General features: G+C 34.6%; 1 protein-coding gene across 1 annotated transcript in view; it reads right to left on the reverse strand.

Moving 5' to 3' along the window:
- The window catches only part of LOC150101461 (hypoxia-inducible factor 1-alpha-like), a 388,828-nt gene that overhangs the window by 69,437 nt on the left and 299,130 nt on the right, over positions 1 to 20,261 (reverse strand). The window contains exons 10-11 of the mRNA XM_090400802.1: positions 12,351 to 12,574; positions 6,224 to 6,373 (exon numbers count right to left, since the gene is read on the reverse strand). Of these exons, the coding sequence (XP_090256928.1) occupies positions 6,224 to 6,373; positions 12,351 to 12,574 (374 nt within the window). The remainder of the gene's footprint in view (positions 1 to 6,223; positions 6,374 to 12,350; positions 12,575 to 20,261) is intronic.

The following is a 20,261-nucleotide window of genomic DNA, read 5'->3' on the forward strand; positions in this document are numbered from 1 at the left end:
TTACCTTCGAATTCAAAATAGCCAGAGTTTGCACAGTGAGATAGTAGAGAGAACATTTTATTTGAAATTTTGTTCTTTAAAATATGGAGAACTTCTTGTGTCAGAATGTTGGTAAAGAGTGCTACCACGTCAAAACTCACCAAGATGTCAGAAGATTTGAGTTTAAAGTCCTTGATTTTAGAGACAAAATCTGTTGAGTTTTTAATATAAGAAGAAGATTTTCCTGCATAAGCTTTTAACGATGACATGAGATATTTAGATAATCTGTAGGTGGGTGAGTCTATGCTGTCTACTATAGGTCTCAGTGGATAGTTTTCTTTATGTACTTTAGGGAGACCATAAAGCCTTGGAATCAGTGGGCGTAAAGAATGGATGGAAAGCCGTATATTTCGTGGAATTTCTGTGGTCTTTTGTAGGATATTATTGGTTCTATTATGTATTTCTCTTGTTGGATTCCTTTCAATTTCCGAATAACTATCTGACTCTAACAATGTTAAGATTTTTTCTCGGTAGTCTGTTTTATCTAGAACTACAGTTGCATTCCCCTTATCAGCTTTTAAGATGACGATATCCTTGTTAATCCGTAGATTTTTAATTGCAAGTCTCTCATCAGGAGATATATTATCAGAAGGAGGTTTTGTGTTGTTGATTGCAAGAATTGCTTCTATGCGAAGTAAACTCACGTCTGCGGTAGGAAGTAGCGAAGCTGCTTTCTCCATCTTAGTTAAAAGTAGTGCTTTAGGAATGCATTTTGGTGCCAACACAAAATTTAGACCTTTTTCGAGAATTTTCTCCTCATCGGGACTTAGCACGTAAGACGATTTGTTAATCACCAAATTTTTAAGTCTATTATGACAATTATTTAGAGTAGACCTTTCTTGTCTTGACTTCAGTAAGTTGAACTTTCTGATTAGCTTGTGTTTATTTAAGTTTTGATATCGTAATGTGTGGTGTGTACTTAATTCTTTAATGTAATTCCAAGAATCAAGGTCTAAGTAGGCTGCTAATTGGTTTTCTAATGATGTTTTTTCTGTGAAAAGCAAAGATATATTGCGTTTTGTATCGCAAATCCTCTCCGTTAAAAGATCTACTTTAGCTTTAATGTAAATTCGGTGCGCTCTTTCTGTAGTAATGATTTCTTTAAATTGTAGGAACTTTGGAATAATTGAGGAAAACTTACATCTCTTCAAGAAGATAAGTCTGTTGATATTAATTCCGATGCTGCTGAGTGTCTTCTGATATGCTTTCGTAAGTGCACAATTACCCTCGTCAGAAGGGAAATGATGACTATTATTATTAACTCGGGGTTGGGATATGTTCATTTTTAATATAAACTGACTATAAACCCGAGAATTATAACAAATTGAGATTTATTTGCAAACACAACATGTTTCGTCGAGATTGACTTCATCAGGCATTAAGAACATAGAAAGATATTAAAAGACACTGAAACAAACATTGAGACACTCTAAAGCTATACAATTATAAAGTTATGATATTCGACTGTAAATTACAGTTATTATGAACTTGTGCTATAGTCCATGTTAAAGTTCTATTGTTGTACATGTGCATGTGTGGAACCATGCAATCTCCAGTATCTGATAGTAGAGCTGAAAGAGTCAGGCAAATTATAGCTGAGATTATTGTTCATATCAAGCGGGTCCGAGGTAATTTCTTTTGACTCTACAATGCGGCGTTCTACCTCATCGTGGCAAATGTGTAGGTTTGAAGTAGTTGTCCAATTTACTTCATGTTGGTGGCTTTCGTTGTTCGTGTTTATTGAAAACAGGACATGGCCTGATAAGCAGTAGCTCTGGTTCTCTTGTAAGCAATGTCTCTCTGGTGTTCCTCGAGACGTAGGAGGATAGATTTCTCCATTTGGCTATAGTAAGGTTTTCCACACTCACATGCGACTTTGTATACAACTGGAAATTGTAGAAGGTTGTGAGATTGTTTATAATTGCTGAAACTTGATCTTATTTTTGGAAGAGTCGAGAAGCACTCAGGTCAACGTAGCAACGTAGAGTTGTCTCTACGTTGCTACGTTGACGGTGGGATAATTGTTTGTTGATACTTTTTAAAGAGTAGCCATTGCTTTTAAAGGTCCATTTAAGATGTTGTAGTTCTTTTTTTTTTAGTTCTTTAATTCATTTAAGATGTTGTAGTTCTTCTTCATCTGACAGTACAGATCTTGCAGATTCGCAAGAGTTGATATAATATCAGCACACTATCCAGAAAACTGAGTAGAATCTTAAAGAAATTCAACATACAAATGTGCTTCTCGACTCTTCCAAAAATAAGATCAAGTTTCAGCAATTATAAACAATCTCACAACCTTCTACAATTTCCAGGTGTATACAAAGTGACATGTGAGTGCAGAAAACCTTACTATGGCCAAACGGAGAAATCTATCCTCCTACGTCTCGAGGAACACCAGAGAGACATTGCTTACAAGAGAACCAGGGCTACTGCCCTATCAGGCCATGTCCTGTTTTCAATAAACACGAACAACAAAAGCCACCAACATGAAGTAAATTGGACAACAACTTCAAACCTACACATTTGCCATGATGAGGTAGAACGCCGCATTGTAGAGTCAAAAGAAATCACCTTGGACCTGCTTCATATGAACAATAATCTCAGCTATAATTTGCTTGACTCTTTCAGCTCTACTATCAGATACTGGAGATCGCATGGTTCCACACACGCACAAGTGTACAACAATAGAACTTTAACACGGACTATAGCACAAGTTCATAATAACTGTAATTTACAGTCGAATATCATAACTTTATAATTGTATAGCTTTAGAGTGTCTCAATGTTTGTTTCAGTGTCTTTTAATATCTTTCTATGTTCTTAACGCCTGATGAAGTCAATCTTGACGAAACATGTTGCGTTTGCAAATAAATCTCAATTTGTTATAATTCTCGGGTTTATAGTCAGTTTATATTAAAAATGAATATATATATATATATATATATATATATTGTATATTTGATTAAAGCTTATAAAGCAGAACAGCGGAATAAGTCTGTTCATAGTAAGATGACCAGCAATTGCATCATAGCTGATAAACAAACACCCAGATATTGAAGTGGGCTATGTTGTGGTTTCGTGAATCTCAGTAGTGATCTCATCTTGATACTACTTTGATTTTATATTCCTTAAGTATTTTTTCTAGTTTTATGGATGCAGAGCTAATATATGGGAGCATTATGAATCCTCTATTTTCTTCTTCATTAGAAATTTCTCTGGTCCCATGTTGATTGAGTATATTATTGTTATTATTATTATGTGACACCTTCAGGGAGTCCAAAGACTCATTGAGGGAGAGCGTGCCAACAGCATCGAACGATTGATCCTCTTCCAGCTACTAGCCGCGCCCAAACTTACTTAACTTTTTGCGTGAGCCATTAGTAGCAGAGGCTCTACCAATCGACCAACCTTTGCTGGCTTGAGTAGTCTGGAGATGGTGTGCCATTTTGAAGGAAAGTATTTCTTAAACATTGAAGTTCCTTGGCTAGTTCATCTTGTCAGTGATGAGTTGGTGGGCTTTTGCTCCTAGTGTGGAAATGATACCCAATTTTTGAGGTCCATAATGATGGGATCAGGCATGTAGATATCTGTCAGTACGTGTAGGCTTTCAAAATATAGACAATTTTAATTTACCTGATTCCTTAGTTAGTAGAAAGCCCAGAAATGAGAGTGAACCATTAGATTCTAATTCATAGGTGAATTTTATGTTAGGGTGCTGATGATTCAGGTACTCGTGAAAAAGCAGAAGTGAAGGTAGTCAGTCCATGGTAGACCAGAGTCCTGTTTGTATGTTTGTATAAAAATACAGTTGTTGTATTTTTATATTTGAAGTATCCAGATGAAATACAGTGTTTGAGGAGTGCCCATAGTCTAGCTATGGGCAGTCTTCTTTTGCCAGTTTTAGCAAATCTTTATATGGAAACATTTGAAAACAAGGCCTTAGAAGAATACCATCATAAACCAAAATTATGGAAAAGGTACATCGATGATATATTCTTAGTCTGGAATCATTGACTGAGATAGAAGTTTATCAATGTTTTAACAACTGCAAGTTGTAATTGCTTGGGAATACTTCATGAGGAAAGCTGTTCTAGAGGACAGAAGCAGAGAGAATAAAAGAGGAGAAGCAGGTTTGGTGTTTGCAGTTGCACAGTAAAAGGATGCTAGGCAGTTGCTACTTCTCTTGTATTAACAGGTGCAAATGAAAGCGAAGAAATGATATTTGGCAATTCACTGGAGCAGTAACCATGGAAGTGCCTGTAGAATAGACACAGTATTGAAACACTGTCTATGAAATAGAGGTAGTGGTGAATATGTGAGAGGGGTCATCAATCGGCCTAACTGCTCATCTCTGGACAGCATCAAGGATTTTGAGGGAAGTTTTAAGTGCACCACCCCAAACATGCAAGCAGTATTCTAAGCATGGACACCCTTCCCCCGATGGTGTCTTTACCTTGTTATGGAGTTGGGGGGGGGGGGGTTTCCAATGATCTTGTGAGCTATACAGTTGTAGCATTGCTACAGCAGGGCCTCACAAGTCAGTGAGGCCACATGATGGATCAGACAAAGAGAGTCACCCTGGTCCTCCAGGTTGGGCGTTGAGCATGTGATCGACAACTCCATCTCATAAAAAATCAACTAGTCACAAAACATGTACCAAGTAATCTTCACTGGATGGACTTAAATGGATATTGACCCAGACCTTAGAATAAGGTTTACGAATAGGTTCATGGAATGTTAGGAGCTTGTTGGAGCATTTCAAGAAATCATACATGAATTAAATTGATATGAAATGGATATAGTAGCAATACAAGAGACATGACAGGGGAAGGAAATTGGAAGAAAGAGAACTTTGTACTACAACTCTGATAAACATGAATCTGAAACAGGTTTCATCATTAGGAAAAAATTGTGACCATCTCTGATCGAATTTGAAGCCTTTAATGAAAGAATAAGCAAGCTAAGAGTACAAGCAAAATGGTTCAAGATAACCTTTATTAGCACATACACACCTACAGAAGAGTCAATAAAAGATAAATTCTATGAAAAACTGAAATTAATCCTTGATAAAATTTACTGGCAGGATATAATAAATTTATTAGCTAATTTCAATGCAAAAATTGGGAAAGAAGAAATTTATAAAAAAAAATTATTGGAAACTAAAGCCTTCATGAAGAGACAAATATTGATGGATCAATTAATTTGGCCATATCCAGAAATTTAATAATATGCAGCATTATGTTTATGATGAAGAATATACACAAACAAACAAACATGGAAATCTCCTGATGGTCATACATTTAATCAAATGACTGTATCATAAGTAAAAGACATAGAAATAGATTAATGCTCCACATTTATTCCTCATATATCTGAGGGGAAATTATTCTAATAAAGCTGTGAGTATTATTAGCAGAAATATGAATCCACTGGATGAATCCCAAAAATTATATTTTTATATCTTCATTTAATTATCATAGCATAACAACTGCACGAAAAAAAAAAAAAAAATAAAGAAAAAAAAGCAGCACACTTCATATGGTTCCATCAAAAAATCTTTTGTTTCTGTTAATTCAAATCTCAAACCTCTGCCATTTGAATTAGAGTATCAGAGTTTTCTTAAAATGTTTAATTAATCACACACAAAAAGTTGCAAAATCTACAGCACATCAAGTAACAAAACCATCTTTAATTACAAGTTATATTTTATATAATTTTTCACTGATCCAGCATGGATCAATGACATCCACTCCCAGATTCAGATCTTGCCTTTACTAGCTACCTCTTAGTTATTATATTGAAACTTACTTAGTTTCAATATAATAAAACAAAACAGAAGTGTTTGTCACATAAAAGAACAGAAGTTTTTCTTGCATAATCCCCTTTACTGCTGCTGCTGCTGCTGATAATATCCAGACAAGATATGATATTTCTTCTAACATGAAGTTTTACATTCAGTCATTCCCAGCAAAAACACATTCCTAGCTATCCACAGCATCCATCTTCTGCTCTTGGCCTCCTAAGCAACTACACTAAGTGCATAGCTAATAAATTTTTAAGTAAAAAGAATTAAGACAACTTTTAGGATTTACTCTCACAACTGAGAAGTTTTAGAAACAGAAGACAAAAATGAGAAAATAAAAAAATTTTTAAAAAATAAATTAAAAAAATAAAATAAACTTTACCTCTAGATCTAAGTCTGTATGTTCACTTGATAATGATGTATTAAGTTTCAAATCTAAACTTGCAAACTGATCAATGGGACTCTCTAAACTTGGTAGTTCTGGACTACTTGATTTGACACTATGAATATCTGGTGTACTTCGATTCGTGCTCTAGAGGATGAAAAATTAATTTTATGTGCTAGAAAATCTAAAAGTTATATATTTTCTTAAATTTAATTAAACTATTATTTCCTGCTTATATTTTAAAATAAAGACAAGTAGAAGAGAAAAAAGAAAAAAAAAACTTCTTTATTTCAACAGAGCTTTTCATAGTCAACTCTCCCTTACAGCAAATATATGAGTATCAAAGAAAGTTTTTTATATATTTTTTTTAAATGATGGAGGAAAGTTTGCTACAGAGTGAGTCATTCAGCTGTAACATTCTTTACATTATGCACAACATCCAAAACAAATTCCAACTACATTTTGAAAATTCCCTATCAATCTCTAAAATAATAGCTTTATAGCATGGTTTGGTTGCTTTTAGATGTTGTGCATTATGATACTTAACAGGTTATGTTTCATTAACACAAACTTCACATCATTTTAATTAACAAGCAATTTATTCATTTTAAGTCAACGTCATGAACTTTCTTTTTATTCTGCTCTATCAGATTTAGTGACATTCCCAGAACAATGACATTATAGAGCAATATCTCTTAAGAACACTAAAATAATATATAGGAATGAAAAAAAAAAAAAATTGGTATATAAATATATGAAATTGCTTCAGTATTTGTAAACAGTTTTTAGAAAAGTGACCCCTTTAGAAGAGAACAATATGTCCTTCCAAATTTGTGGATATGGCTTTTAGAAGTGCTAAAATTGGTGCCACCAATCACCAATTTACATAATCAACTAAACAGGCTCAGATGTTGAATGGCATTCATCCATCATCATAAAACAGTTTTCAATGTTTCTCCTACAAATATGAAGATCATATTGGCTGTTCTGTTTGCAGAAATATAAAGAAAGCCTAACCAAAAAAAGTAACTGATAAGCTAATTTGGTATTATGGTTAATTTCTCTCATTCTGTATAAATTTACTTCTGCCATCCCTCATACCAGCTTTATTTTATTTTCTATTCTTATATTTGATTTACCATATTCAATAAAAATTTTGCCTAAATAACTGACATATTTTACTTGTACTATAGGTTCTCCACAGAAGATGCAAATAATGTCTTCCATGTGCTTCCTTATTTTCAGATTTTCTCTTTTTATTGCTCATTTTCATACCAAATTTGTGAAAAAAGTCTTTCAATTTAGAGTCCTATAGACTTGTACTAGCTTTAGGAGTATAACACCTGGATATAGTAAAAAGATAAGTTGAATAACCCTTTCTTTTGTAATATTGAGCAACAAAGATGATGAATAAAGAAAATGTACACCATATATATATATATATATGAAAGGTGCTAAATAGTTGTGATAATCACCATGAAAGAATTGAGGTAGAATCATACATATTCCCCACAAAGTGTTATACACTTGTTACAATGCTGCTGCATCATCTGCAATCCTCTGAGAAAAAAGTCTTTCCGTTGTTGCACAAGCCAGTCCTTCAGATATGACTTCATCTGTGGTAAATTTTGTTCCTTTCAAGTATTTCTTTAAATGGGTGAATAGGAAATAGTCAGATGGTGCCAGGTCTGGCAAAAAGGTTGGTGTGGCAAACATTTAAAGTCAAAGTTGTGTATTGTCTATTGGATTTCATGAGCAGGTGGGATGTCCTGCAAAAGCAACATGCCTCTGGTGAGTTCCCACGACGTTTTTCCTTCAGTACCTTCTTCAATTCCTTCAGAGCTGTTGAATAAACTGCTGCTGCAACAGTTTCACCTTTTTTGAGGCACTTGGTAAGAACCATCCACATCCCAAAAGACAATGGCAAGAACCTTCCTGCTGACTTTTGGGTTTGGAACTTCTTTGGCTGTGGAGAACCTTTGTCTCCACTCCACTGACTACTGTTTGGTCTCTGGGTCACAGTGATGAAGGGATGTTTCACAATCACAAACAGTCACAATATGAGCCAAAAAATTTGCACCTGATTTTTCAAAATGACCCAAAATCCCCTGAGATGACAGCACACGTTCTCTCTTTTGGTCAGCATTCAAACATTTGGGGACCCACTTCGCTGAGAGCTTCTGCATGTTCTGATGTTGGTGGATAATGACCCTAACACATTCCCTGGATATCACCAGAGTCTTTGCAATGTTTTTTGTGGCTGGTATTCATCTAACATCAAGGATCAAGGTATGCACTGCATCAATGTTTTCAGTTGTGATCTCTGTAGGTATTCCTGACTCAGGGGCATCTGTTGTCTCAGGATGTCCAGTTTTAAACTTGGCCACCCAAGTTTAAAACTGGCATATCTCGCAATTGCTGGATATGCTGGGGCACAGTCACCTAAAGTCTCAGTTGCAAACTTTTCTTGCAACATGAAAAACTTGATGACAGCCCCAGACCTCTGTCTTCAAAACCTCTGAGATCTTATATATCCAAAAAGAAAATACTTACACACTCTGTCAAAATAAAAAAAACTGAACTTTTCGAAAATAGAGGAAACTAGTGGCACCACCTGTTGTATCTTTTTGTTGTCGAAAGCAGTAACCTTCATTAGTGTTGTGTCAACTGTTTATGACATTCGTTTCATTAGAAGCCGAGTTATAGTGGCAAGAGTGACAGTGTGTTTTGACGAACGGTCAGAAAATGAGTTTCAAACAGAGAGCTGTGATTGACTTTTGTGTTAAACTTGGTATAAGTTTTTCCGAAATGCATCAAATGCTTCAAAAAGCATACGGTGATGAATGCTTATCCCATACTCAAGTTTACAAGTGGTTTAAGCAATTTCAAAGTGGTCGTGACACGCTTGAGGATGATAAAAAGCCGGGCCGTCCAAAAACTGAACTGAGAAGTTAACATCCAAAAAGTGCATGATTTCATCAAAGAAAAACCTGAAATCATCCGTGAGATTGATTGAAGATGAATTGGGGATTCCAAAATCAACTGTGCACAACATTTTGACTGAAAGTTTGGGCCTTCATAAATTCAATTCGTGATTTGTTCCCCACAAGTTGACCGACAACCAAAAAAAGTATCCAATTGACTACTACAAGGACCTCATTAAAACCGTCATAAGGACTCAAACTTCCTTGAAACGATCGTTACTGGTGACAAAACGTGGGTGTTTTGAGTATGAGCCTGAAACAAAGCGCCAGAGTGCTGAGTGGAGACCACCAGAAGAGGGGCATCCTAAAAAAAAGTCTCTTGGAGAAGTCAAAAGTAAAGGCAATGCTGATTTGTTTCTACGATTCCAAGAGCATTATCCACAAAGAATTCGTTCTGCCTGGCCAAACGGTCAATGGTGAGTTTTACCTCGAAGTTTTGAAGCAACTGATAGCAAGAATTCATAGCGTATGGCATGAATATTGTGATGCAGGCAGCTGGTCACTTTTGCACGATAACGTACCATCTCATCATTCGAACATTGTGAGACAGTTTTTGAGCAAAAACCAAATTTGTGTGTTGGATCGCTTGCCATATTCACCTGATTTAGCACCCTGTGACTTCTTTCTCTTCCCCTAACTTCATTTGCTGATGAAAGGAAAGTGATACGACACCATTGAAAATGTTCAAGTGGCAGTAACCATGACCCGCAACAGTATCCCAAAAACTGTTATAAAAAACTTATTTAACGAATTAACTGACCATGCCATCGAAGCTGAGGGAGAGTATATTGATTGAAATAAATTATTTGAATAATTATAATTGGCCTGTGTTTTATTTTCTATTGAAAGTTCGGTTTCTTTTTAGACAGAGGGTGTATAACCCTCTGTCCAGGCTTGCCAGCCTGGCTGGCCAAGTGGTTAGCGTGTCCGCTCTCCAGTCAAGAGGCTGCAGGTTCGAATCCCACCGTGGGCATGGATGTTTGTGATTGTCTGTGGAAAAAATAGTGGTGGCGGTCGACAGTAGATGGCGTTGGTGTAGTTGCAGTCAATTGGTGGATTGTGTGTGGTGGAAGCAGAGTTGTAGATTAGATGCCCTCCCTCAACGAGTCTTTGGAGTCACTGGAGGTGACAAATAATAATAATAATAATAACAGGGTTCCATTCCAATAATTCCTGTCATAAGTCGAACAGCTCATAAATTTGAAATCACTACATGAACCACAATGGTATGTTAGCACAATTAACAAGCCTGAATCCTAAAACATGTAGGTCTTATTTTGTTATATGCTTTAACCAATTTTACTTTTATAATGAAATAATACAATGTACAAATTATAACAAAATTACTCTATAATATACTGAAATAAATAAAGAAACAGTGTACTCTTCTGTGTGTCAGATCTAAGCTCATTTTCAGGGCTGAGGTGACAGCAGGAGTGGACCTCTTTAAGAATATGTACATTACACTCACCCCAGTTTGCACAGTTTCCCTTTTCTTTTTTGCACAAGTTTCTCTGCAGCTTGCATCATTCTGCCTGCTTTGCTAAATCCCTCCATGTTGGGGATCCATTTCCTCAAACAACCAAATTGCCTTATTAACATGGGCAATGTCTCTGCACATTTTTTGATAATAAACTTTTTTAGGAGTCTCAGCTTCTTCTTGTTCTCTTCTCCCCCCCCCCCATTCTAGTACAACTTCATATGTTTCTAACTCTATATGATCTTCAATTGAGAGCAAAATACTTCTTAAATAATATGGGTCACATGAGTGAGGTAACAGTGAACATATTAATGGGATGGCCATTGTAAGCCATCCCATTAATATGTTCGAGAGTAGTTGTAAATCACATACATCATAAGTCAAAGACTGACAGTATAGAGTATATTTAAGTTGGAAGTCAAAAGTTAGATCTGAAGGATGTACATCAGTCCATTTTATTGTAAATCCTTCAAATCAAACTGCTGACTTACAACTTAGATATAGTCTATATACTGTGCTCTATAATGTCCGAATTTATCATTTATTAAGGCAGATAAATGATAAGAGAAATCTGTTCTAAAATTCTGCTATATTACTAATTTTTTATTATTATTCAATGGATTGTAGTTTTAAAATTTTATATGATATATGAGGATACAAAGAAACTTAGCATAAGGATCTGTCTGTATTACACACACACACACACACACACACACACACACACACACACACACACACACACACACACACACACACACACACAAAGTATGTTGTTATGAACAATAAAGCAACAATAATATTTTATATGTTTTACTGAATCATTTCTTCTTCATGCAAGAAATGTTGATTCAAGTATGTTTTTCATGGTAGATTTCATACACTACAATGCCTGTCAGCTATTTTATTGTAGAACTGTTGTTTAATTTTGCCGGGGTACTTTGTTGGTCAATGCATTCCAGGAGAGGTACAAGTACAATCACGTGGATAATGTAGATCTCTCAAAATGAATCTTCAGATCACAGTGTTCCTGCATCAATCACAATTTTTATCCCCCCCCCAATGGCTTTAATGTTTGATTTGAGTAATTTTTAACCTTCCTTTCTCCATCAGTGTCAATAAGATTTGCTATCCTTTTAAATAGACAACTTCAGTGCATCCCACTGTCGCATGAGTGTTTGTTAGTCTTCAGGTTTTAGACATCCAAGAAATACATGGCTGATCATCAGGTAAGTATATATAAAACATTTGGATCCACTTCTCTTGTATTATTCAGACATATCAGAAACCAAATGACATATAAACTTAAAAAAAAAACAATAAAGGAATAATTGTCAGTGAAAATGTCACCAACTCAAAACAGCAATAATAATTGAGCCATATTTTCAGATGTAATCTTATATGATTGCAAAAAATGTGGCACTTGGCACATCAAAGCAACAAGATAAAATTGTTATAACTGCAAAAATATTCCCTTAATTACACTACATGATTATGAATTTAAAACACTCATCCAAAATGAGTACTATCTATTCATAATAGACAGTACTCATTCGAGACATTTACTGTAATTATATATTATGGCTTATAATGGCTAGAGAAAAAATGTTTGAACATTTATGAACTCAGTATTATTATGCATATTTTGACTTATTTAACTCACTGAAATACATACTGCTGGCTGAGAGGAATCAGGTGTTCCACAGTGGCTTGGGGATGACAATGAGTCATCCCTATAACTTAGAAACGGATCATTATTAAGAGGACTGCTTACACCACTACTGGAACTATCTCCTGCACAGCATGGATCATCATTTAAGAATTCATAATTTGGTGTAAGTTTAGTAGATGAAAATGCTTCCTCAAACAACAAATCATCAAACATATCTAAAGAAGGAAGGTGAAAATTTTAACTTGACTACAACAGAAACAGCAATTAATCTTGAAAGGTTCAACAAAACTTATAATACAAACAAATAATCAAATATTATTATATAAATACATTCAAAATAAATAGGTGGCAGTACATGTATAAAAAATACCCATCAATTAAGCTGAATACAGAGTAATTTCATTAGTTCTCATTTAGTTAGTATCCAAAACTGTTAAAGTATAAAAAATTATACATATATATATTTTTTTCATTAAATTTCATTTCATCATTCAAAATCAATATAGATACTATGTTGTCATCATGAATTTTAGAACTTCATTACTATACCTGGCATTATTAAAAAAAAACGAAGTAGCACATATTAGTTCTTAAAAACTTCTCTTCCCATGTCAGAATATGTCCTAATAAATCATCTGATTTTTAATTTCTGATAATGAATGAAAATGAACTATTTATTTATAAATTAAGACCACTTCAGTAATTCCCCCCCACACAAAAAAAAAGCATCTGCAAAAATCATTTTTGATTCATATGCATCTAACACTGTTGATCACATATAATTGGTGGACTTCACTTTGCATGCAGATTATTATCATTAACATATCTCCATTACAGAGGAATTTCTCTACTAAGTGTTCCAAGTAAGATTTATGCAAACATACTAGAGAAAAATTGTCGAAGAGAAACTGGGAGAAGAACAAGATGAAATCAGGCCAAAATAGAGATGTTCAAGATCAGATTTTCACCATACAAATAATTCAGAAATTATGAAGATATAACAAGGATCTGTACTTAAGTTTTCTATATCTGCAAAAGGCATGCAACAATGTCCAGAGAATGGCTTTTCAAACATTACAATTATATGCAGTGAATGGAACATTATACACAGCAATATACCATTATATATTTAAATTGTAAGTCGGCAGTCAGAACTGAAGGAAATACATGAAGATGGTTTGATGTAAAATCAAGAGTAAGACAAGAATGCACATTATCTTCACTCTTATTCATCATTTATATAGATTACATTATAAAAGAAAGTGGCATTAGGTCTGATATTAGAATTGGAGATGTCAAACAGCTCTTTGTTTATGCAGATGATGTTGTACTCCTAAACATATTGAGTGCAAATCTTCAGGATTCTCTAATTAAATTGCATAACAGCTGTAAAAAATTTGGCATGATAATCAGCAATAAAAAGACCAAAACTATGCAAATATGCAGAAACAAATCAACTGCATTCTGAATGGAGAGCCTAGAGAACAAGTAAAATTTTTTTTTGTGGATTAGTATTGTGAATTTCTCTAAGAAAGAAATATTAAAATATGAAAGGGGCTGGACGTGTAGTGATATATAGTTTTGTATATATGTATCTTGGTAATTATTTAAATATGAAAAAAATGACAAAGAAATATGATTGTTATGGAAAATAATTATATAGATTTTATATATATATTCCGTTGTTGAATTAATAACATATGCAATAAAGACATTGCATTTGGAACTTGTTTACATGACCAGTCAATATGATTCGTTGGGAGACATCCTCCTTGAAGTTCTCTACCTCCGCCATTTCTAAGTGGTGTTGTGTGGATACAAAGGTCATTGATTAGAACATTGATTAGATAAAGTATTAAAGTTGCATCTTGTAAAATCTTGCATAGAAGGATTTTGTACAACAATTCCTTATACGCCGATTTTACTAGAAAACGAAAATCCATACAAAATACTTGTGGTTAATTAGCAATTTTTTTTATGTTTATGTAGTATGGAAATAAGTTAGAGTAAACTGTTAAATATTGTGACCACCAAATTTCTGTAAAGAACAATGAAAGTTAAGTGTAAAATTAATTGTGATAAAGGAAAGTTCCAGACAAAGAAATATCCCAGGCGGATTAAGATATGACCTAAATCAATCACTATCACGAAAGTCAAGTATGCACGGGGTTTCCCCACCTTAAAGCAACAGCGAAAAAAGGTGGCAGGTGCAGATCCACGAAGTACCCAAGGGAATTAAATCATAGCAGGACCCAAGGTCAAATGAGCAAGATAAGAGGGGGATACAAAGTCGTCACAGGGGTTGGACAGAGAGTGTTTTGGCATTTGTCATCAGAGGTGGTTCGTAGTCATCAGCCGTGGTAGAAGTGAGTCATCTTCAGGCAGAAGCCCATGTAGAAGGGGAGGCCGTATCGATGTTCATGGCAAAATAAGTTCGTCTTCGTTCTGTTCTGGCTCCAGGTTCGGGAAAGTTATGCCAATTCAAGGTCGGATTGGTGTCACAATCTCAGAAATAAGAAGTGACTGCATCAATCACAGAAAAAGGTACCTGTGTGCATAGCCAAGATTGGAAAATAACAGAGGAAAGTGATTTCAAGGATCCATTAATGTGGACTAGATGACTAGATACAAAGTAAGGTTTAATATATTGTTTTTACCAGAGACAGAATTTGTGAAGGTGATTTCTCTAAAGTTTTAATATGTTAATGATACTTGAGGACTGAAGGCATTTAGCTAATCATTGAATTTACTTGTTCAGATGTGTGAGATAGAATAGCATAAATTAAAGGTGAAATTTAATATGCTTAGCATTGTTTATTAGTTAAGCCTGCTCTTTATTTAGCATGCGAAAAATTGCTCTGTGTGCAACTAAGTGATAGCTAAAGTAGTACCATAGTCACGTCGTGTAAGAAAGAGTTGTTAATTCAAGAGAATTGTTTATAATTCATAACATAATTGCTGAAGAAGTATAGAGCCTGAAATAATTGTGTGTTTAATTTTAATCCTTTTGTATATTCAATTAGCATGAATAAATTGTTTTGTTTGTCCAATAATTTGCCTGATTCCTGCATACCAATGCACTGCTCATAAAAATCGAATCTGTGCGACTTTGAGTACTGAGTAGCCATGACTGAAAATTAGTAATTTCGTGTTGCTAGATTTAGTAATAAGTAAGAGAGGAAAATTCCCTGCTTTGCTGAGTGTTTTTCTTTGGAAGGATATTCAATACTCCTATCTACGAATTTTGATGGGGCAGTCAAAAAAAATAAATAAATTTTCAGAATTCAAGTTAGAAAAACGCTAGTAGTTCAGGCAAAGAGATTGGCTCCAGTCAGAGGCAATTTCTTAGTTCTGAAGTTTTGTGCATGTGAAGAATCATAATTATGGCCTTGAGACAAAGGGGGGGGGGGGAGTTAAAAATAAGAGACTAATTTAAGCAACGTATTTAGAGCGCGGCGTTACGACAAGAATTTAATAAGCATAATTGAACAAGAAATGGATAAATATTGAATAGACATTTAGAATCAAGAATAAATAAAAACTGAGTAAAACAACCATAAAAATCATAATTTTTACAATCTGAACAGAAATTGCATCTTTAGAAGCAATTATATTCGATGCTTGCAATTTATATAAAGCTGGACATAGGAGTGGATTATTCTGTAAGAGACAATTACCAGTGTGTTATATATTTAAGCACAGTGAATAGGCAGCTGAATTCATGATTTGCATATTGTTTAAAGACAAATCTTTAAGTGTTGTTCATGCCAAGAAGAGATGTATATGCAACTGTGATGTTACTCTAATTGAAAGTATAGACATTCTTTCTTTGGTTATTTAATAGTGTGATAGTACATCTGAATCTAGGAGAATATTCTTTTGTCATATTAGACAAACAAGAATAAGGTGATATGTTTGTGTTCATGGTTCTTAAGGAAATTTTATCATTGACTTCAGATGTTTTGGAAGGTTTTGAATGTTTTGAAATAAATAACAGAATAAGTAAAGCTGATATTGTGAAGAGCCAGTTGAAGAACTCCATATGGAGTATGAGAAATTAACCAAAATATTGAATTAGCAGTATACAATATGGTGCCCAAACCAATTTTATTGTAAGATCCAGGAGCTGTCCATGCCTGGATCTATAGTGTTAGCTGTTAGCCTAGTGGCTGTGGGCTTTGCAACCATATGCCTGGGGAAGGAGTGTCCTAGGTTCGATTCCCGTCGGTGACGCGAGGAGCTCAAGGAGCTTCCTCGGTCATAACCAAGTTAGCTGGTCTTGGGCATGGACAGTAGGGTTTTTCTCCCCAGTTTATCTGGAGTTTTTCGTCCCGCAAAGCAGGCAAACTGGCCTTGAGAACTCAACACCACTACGGACATAGGATACATCAGGGCATACAGCTGACCAACTTATCCTGTGAACGGTTCAGGCCCGATGATTAATAAACCTTTGACATCACAAGGTAAAAGGAAGATGAGATGAGATCCAGGAGCTGTATTTTTTAATGTGACTCCTGAGCACAAAAAAGCAGTAATGTTTATGATAATGTTTCTAATTAGGATGAGGAAACCAAGAAGAAACTCATGTGTTACTATAGGCATCCTTCTTGTTTATGTGGACTGCTAAAAGTCCACAAAACAAATATTCCATTATGTCTTGTGGTAGACTGCATTGGTTCTCCATGTTACAAAATTGCAAAAAAACACTTTTCCAAATTGCTTTTGGTATTCAGAGGAAAGTCCTGTTCATTTATCAAAAATAGTTCTCTTTCAAAGAAAAGATATCAGAGCTTTGTCTTGGCCCAAGCAATATCCTTTTAATCCTAAATATTGTGTCCTTATTCACAAATGTCCATTTAGATGACACACCTAACTTCCTCAAGCAAGATTTTCTGATAGATATTGTCAGCCTATTTGACTATCATTCATCCTAGCTACTTCACATGCCAAAATAAACTTTACCGACAAATTGAGAGCACATCAATGGATAGTCCCCTTTCTCCCACACTAGCTAACTACTTCATGGAAGGATCTGAATGTATACTGAATAGCATCCTTCTTAAGCAATCCTTATTGTACTGATGTGTTGATGTTTTCAAGGTTTAGCACAGGTCATCCTGTAAAGACCTACTAGAGTTCATCAACAAGATAAACACCTTTCACTATCATATCCAATTCACTCCTGAGTTAGAAGAGAACAAATTATATTGCCTTTTTAGATCTCCTATTACTTTGTCAACAAGTTTAGCCTTCACTTCTCAGTATTCCAAAAGAAAACACATACTGGACTTTACATTCATGCTCTTTCACACCATCATAATTATCAAAAATCTGGCACCATTAAGACTTTAGTACATCAAGCACACTCTCTTTGCTCCACTGAATTGCTGCTTTCCAAAGAAATAAATCACATCAAGTCCACATTAACTAATGGCTTTACAGAATCAAATGTTAACAAGATAATTAATAATTATAGTTTCCAAATCATCTGCCTCTCCTCAAAATAGAAATAAAGAGGCAGTCTGTCAGGTCACCATTCCCTATGCTAAAGGCATAGCCAAGCTGTATAGATCTGTTGGCCTACAAATGTCCCTCCATCCTATCAACCAGATATCTACTTTTCTATGCTCAGCTAAAGATAAACTTCTGCCTTTCACCCATCCTTGTGTATCGAATTCCTTGCCAGTGTGGATTATTGTATTTTGGCCAAACAGGAAGATCTGCAGCCATGCATTGTGATGAATTGGCATAGACTAAGTTCAATGAGCCAGAGTAATCAGGACTTGTGGAGCATGCTATGCTATAATCACCAGACACAGAGTTCTTTGGAAGAAAATTAAAGTTCTCTATAAGAGTAGTAATCGCTTAGAACATTTATACAAAGAGAGTTGTGAGACCTTGCTACATTGACCGAATCTAAATAGAAATGGACCATTTTATGAAAAACAGTTCTTCACAAATTCCAGAATTAACTTAAATTTAATTATTTTTATTTATTATTAAGTAATATATATTATATTTTAATATAATATATATTACGAGAGTTGTAGAGCATCATGGTCTAAATATAATTAGAAGACCATGATGCTCTACATCAGTGATGGCGAACCTATGACACGCGTCTCAGCACTGACACACTTGAGGGTTTCAGGTGACACATCTTGGATGTTGAAAGATATTGGTATTCTGATGAAAAACTGCGATAAATCGTGTAAGATCGCTCTCAGCTAAGACAAAGGTAGGTTTTAGTTCATTGAAAGAATTATATTTTATAGTTAGCCTATTTCTATTTTATTTTGTGGTTAGCTTATTTCTATTTTATTTTGTAACTAGCCTATAAACAATGAGCATTTTAAGTTTATGTTTTCTTTCTTAATCATTATAATTTCTGCATAGTCATATGATATTATAAAAACATATAAAAATTATTATCAATATTATACAATACAAACTTATAAATAGGTGCTTTATATATTATAAACTTAAAGTTTTCATTTGACTTCCGTGTGAAATTTGTTCATGCATGCATTCCAAGTCTCTCAACTGAGTAATACAAGTTCTAAACATATTTAAAACCACTTTAACAGAAAATATAATTTGCATTAAATATTGAATTTATCTGAGTAAATAATGAAAACATTTTTATAGTTGCAATAAATTCAGTAAATTTTGTTAAATAATGCAAATAGTAACACCTTACGATGACATCACAACAAAACCAACTAAATAGCTGCTATTTAGTAGCATGATAGAGAGTAAAACGTAACAAGATTGCTACGAACGTACTGGTAATAAATCTGACAACCCTACTGAAAGAAGAAGTAGTGGTAGTCTTGCATGGTCTGCCACTTAAGTAATTTGAGTTGCTGGTGTATAATTCATTTCCAGTAATTGTTAGTTCTTATTAATTATTACTGCTTAATTACTGCTGTATATAATTGTGCTATTTTTTAATTTGTGAACCCTTTTACAATAGCAGCTAGCACTAATAAAAAACTAAAATTATCACAGAAAGGAAGTGAAGGAAAAGAAGAAAGCATATCAAAAGATCCGGAAATAAGTCAGCTTGTGCTTTTAGAGAATACAGAGAAAAATGTAAGAAAGCTAAACACTGTGTAAAACTGGCTAAACACAAAAGTCATGGGTGGACTTTGGCAAGAACACAGAAAATAAATATCAAGAAAGTGGTAAGATATTCTGGAGGTTGATGAAGAAGCTTAGAACTGGAGGAAAGAGTACTGTAAAAGGATTTAGAGATGATAAAGGTGAAATGAAAATGGGAGAAAAAGATATCCTTGAAGTATGGAGTAATTACTTCGAAAAATTGCTAAACGAAACAAGCAGTGATAGCACAGTGGTAAAAAGCATACAAAAGCATACAGTCAGGAATACATATCGATACTTGAAGTAGAAAAAGCCATTAAAGGCTTGAAATGTGGAAAGGCAGCAGGAGTAGATGATATTCGACTAGAAATGCTGAAGTATGGTGGGATAAAAGTCTTACAGCGGCTGCACTGCATAGTTCAGAAGGCCTGGACAGAGGGGCGAATTCCTGATGATTGGAGTAGGGCTCTAATAGTACCCATATATATATATATAAAAAGAGAAATAAAACTGAATGTGAAAATTACAGAGGTATTTCCCTACTGAGTGTTCCTGGAAAGATTTATGCCAGTATACTTGAGAAACGGTTGAGAAGAATTGTGGAAGAAAAGTTGGTGAAGAACAAGCTGAATTGGGGCCAAATAGAGGCTGTCAGGATCAGATTTTCACTTTACGACAAATAGTTGAGAAAGCATGGTAATATAACAAAGATCTGTCTTTAAATTTTGTCAATCTGGAAAAGGCATATGACAAGGTGCCAAGAGAGAAGCTATTCAGTACGCTACAGTTATATGGTGT

The sequence above is a fragment of the Typopeltis vanoorti genome, chromosome 11, assembly GCF_054136105.1.
Source record: "Typopeltis vanoorti isolate ZY-2024b chromosome 11, IOZ_Tvanoo_1.0, whole genome shotgun sequence".
Taxonomy (NCBI): Eukaryota; Metazoa; Arthropoda; class Arachnida; order Uropygi; family Thelyphonidae; genus Typopeltis; species Typopeltis vanoorti.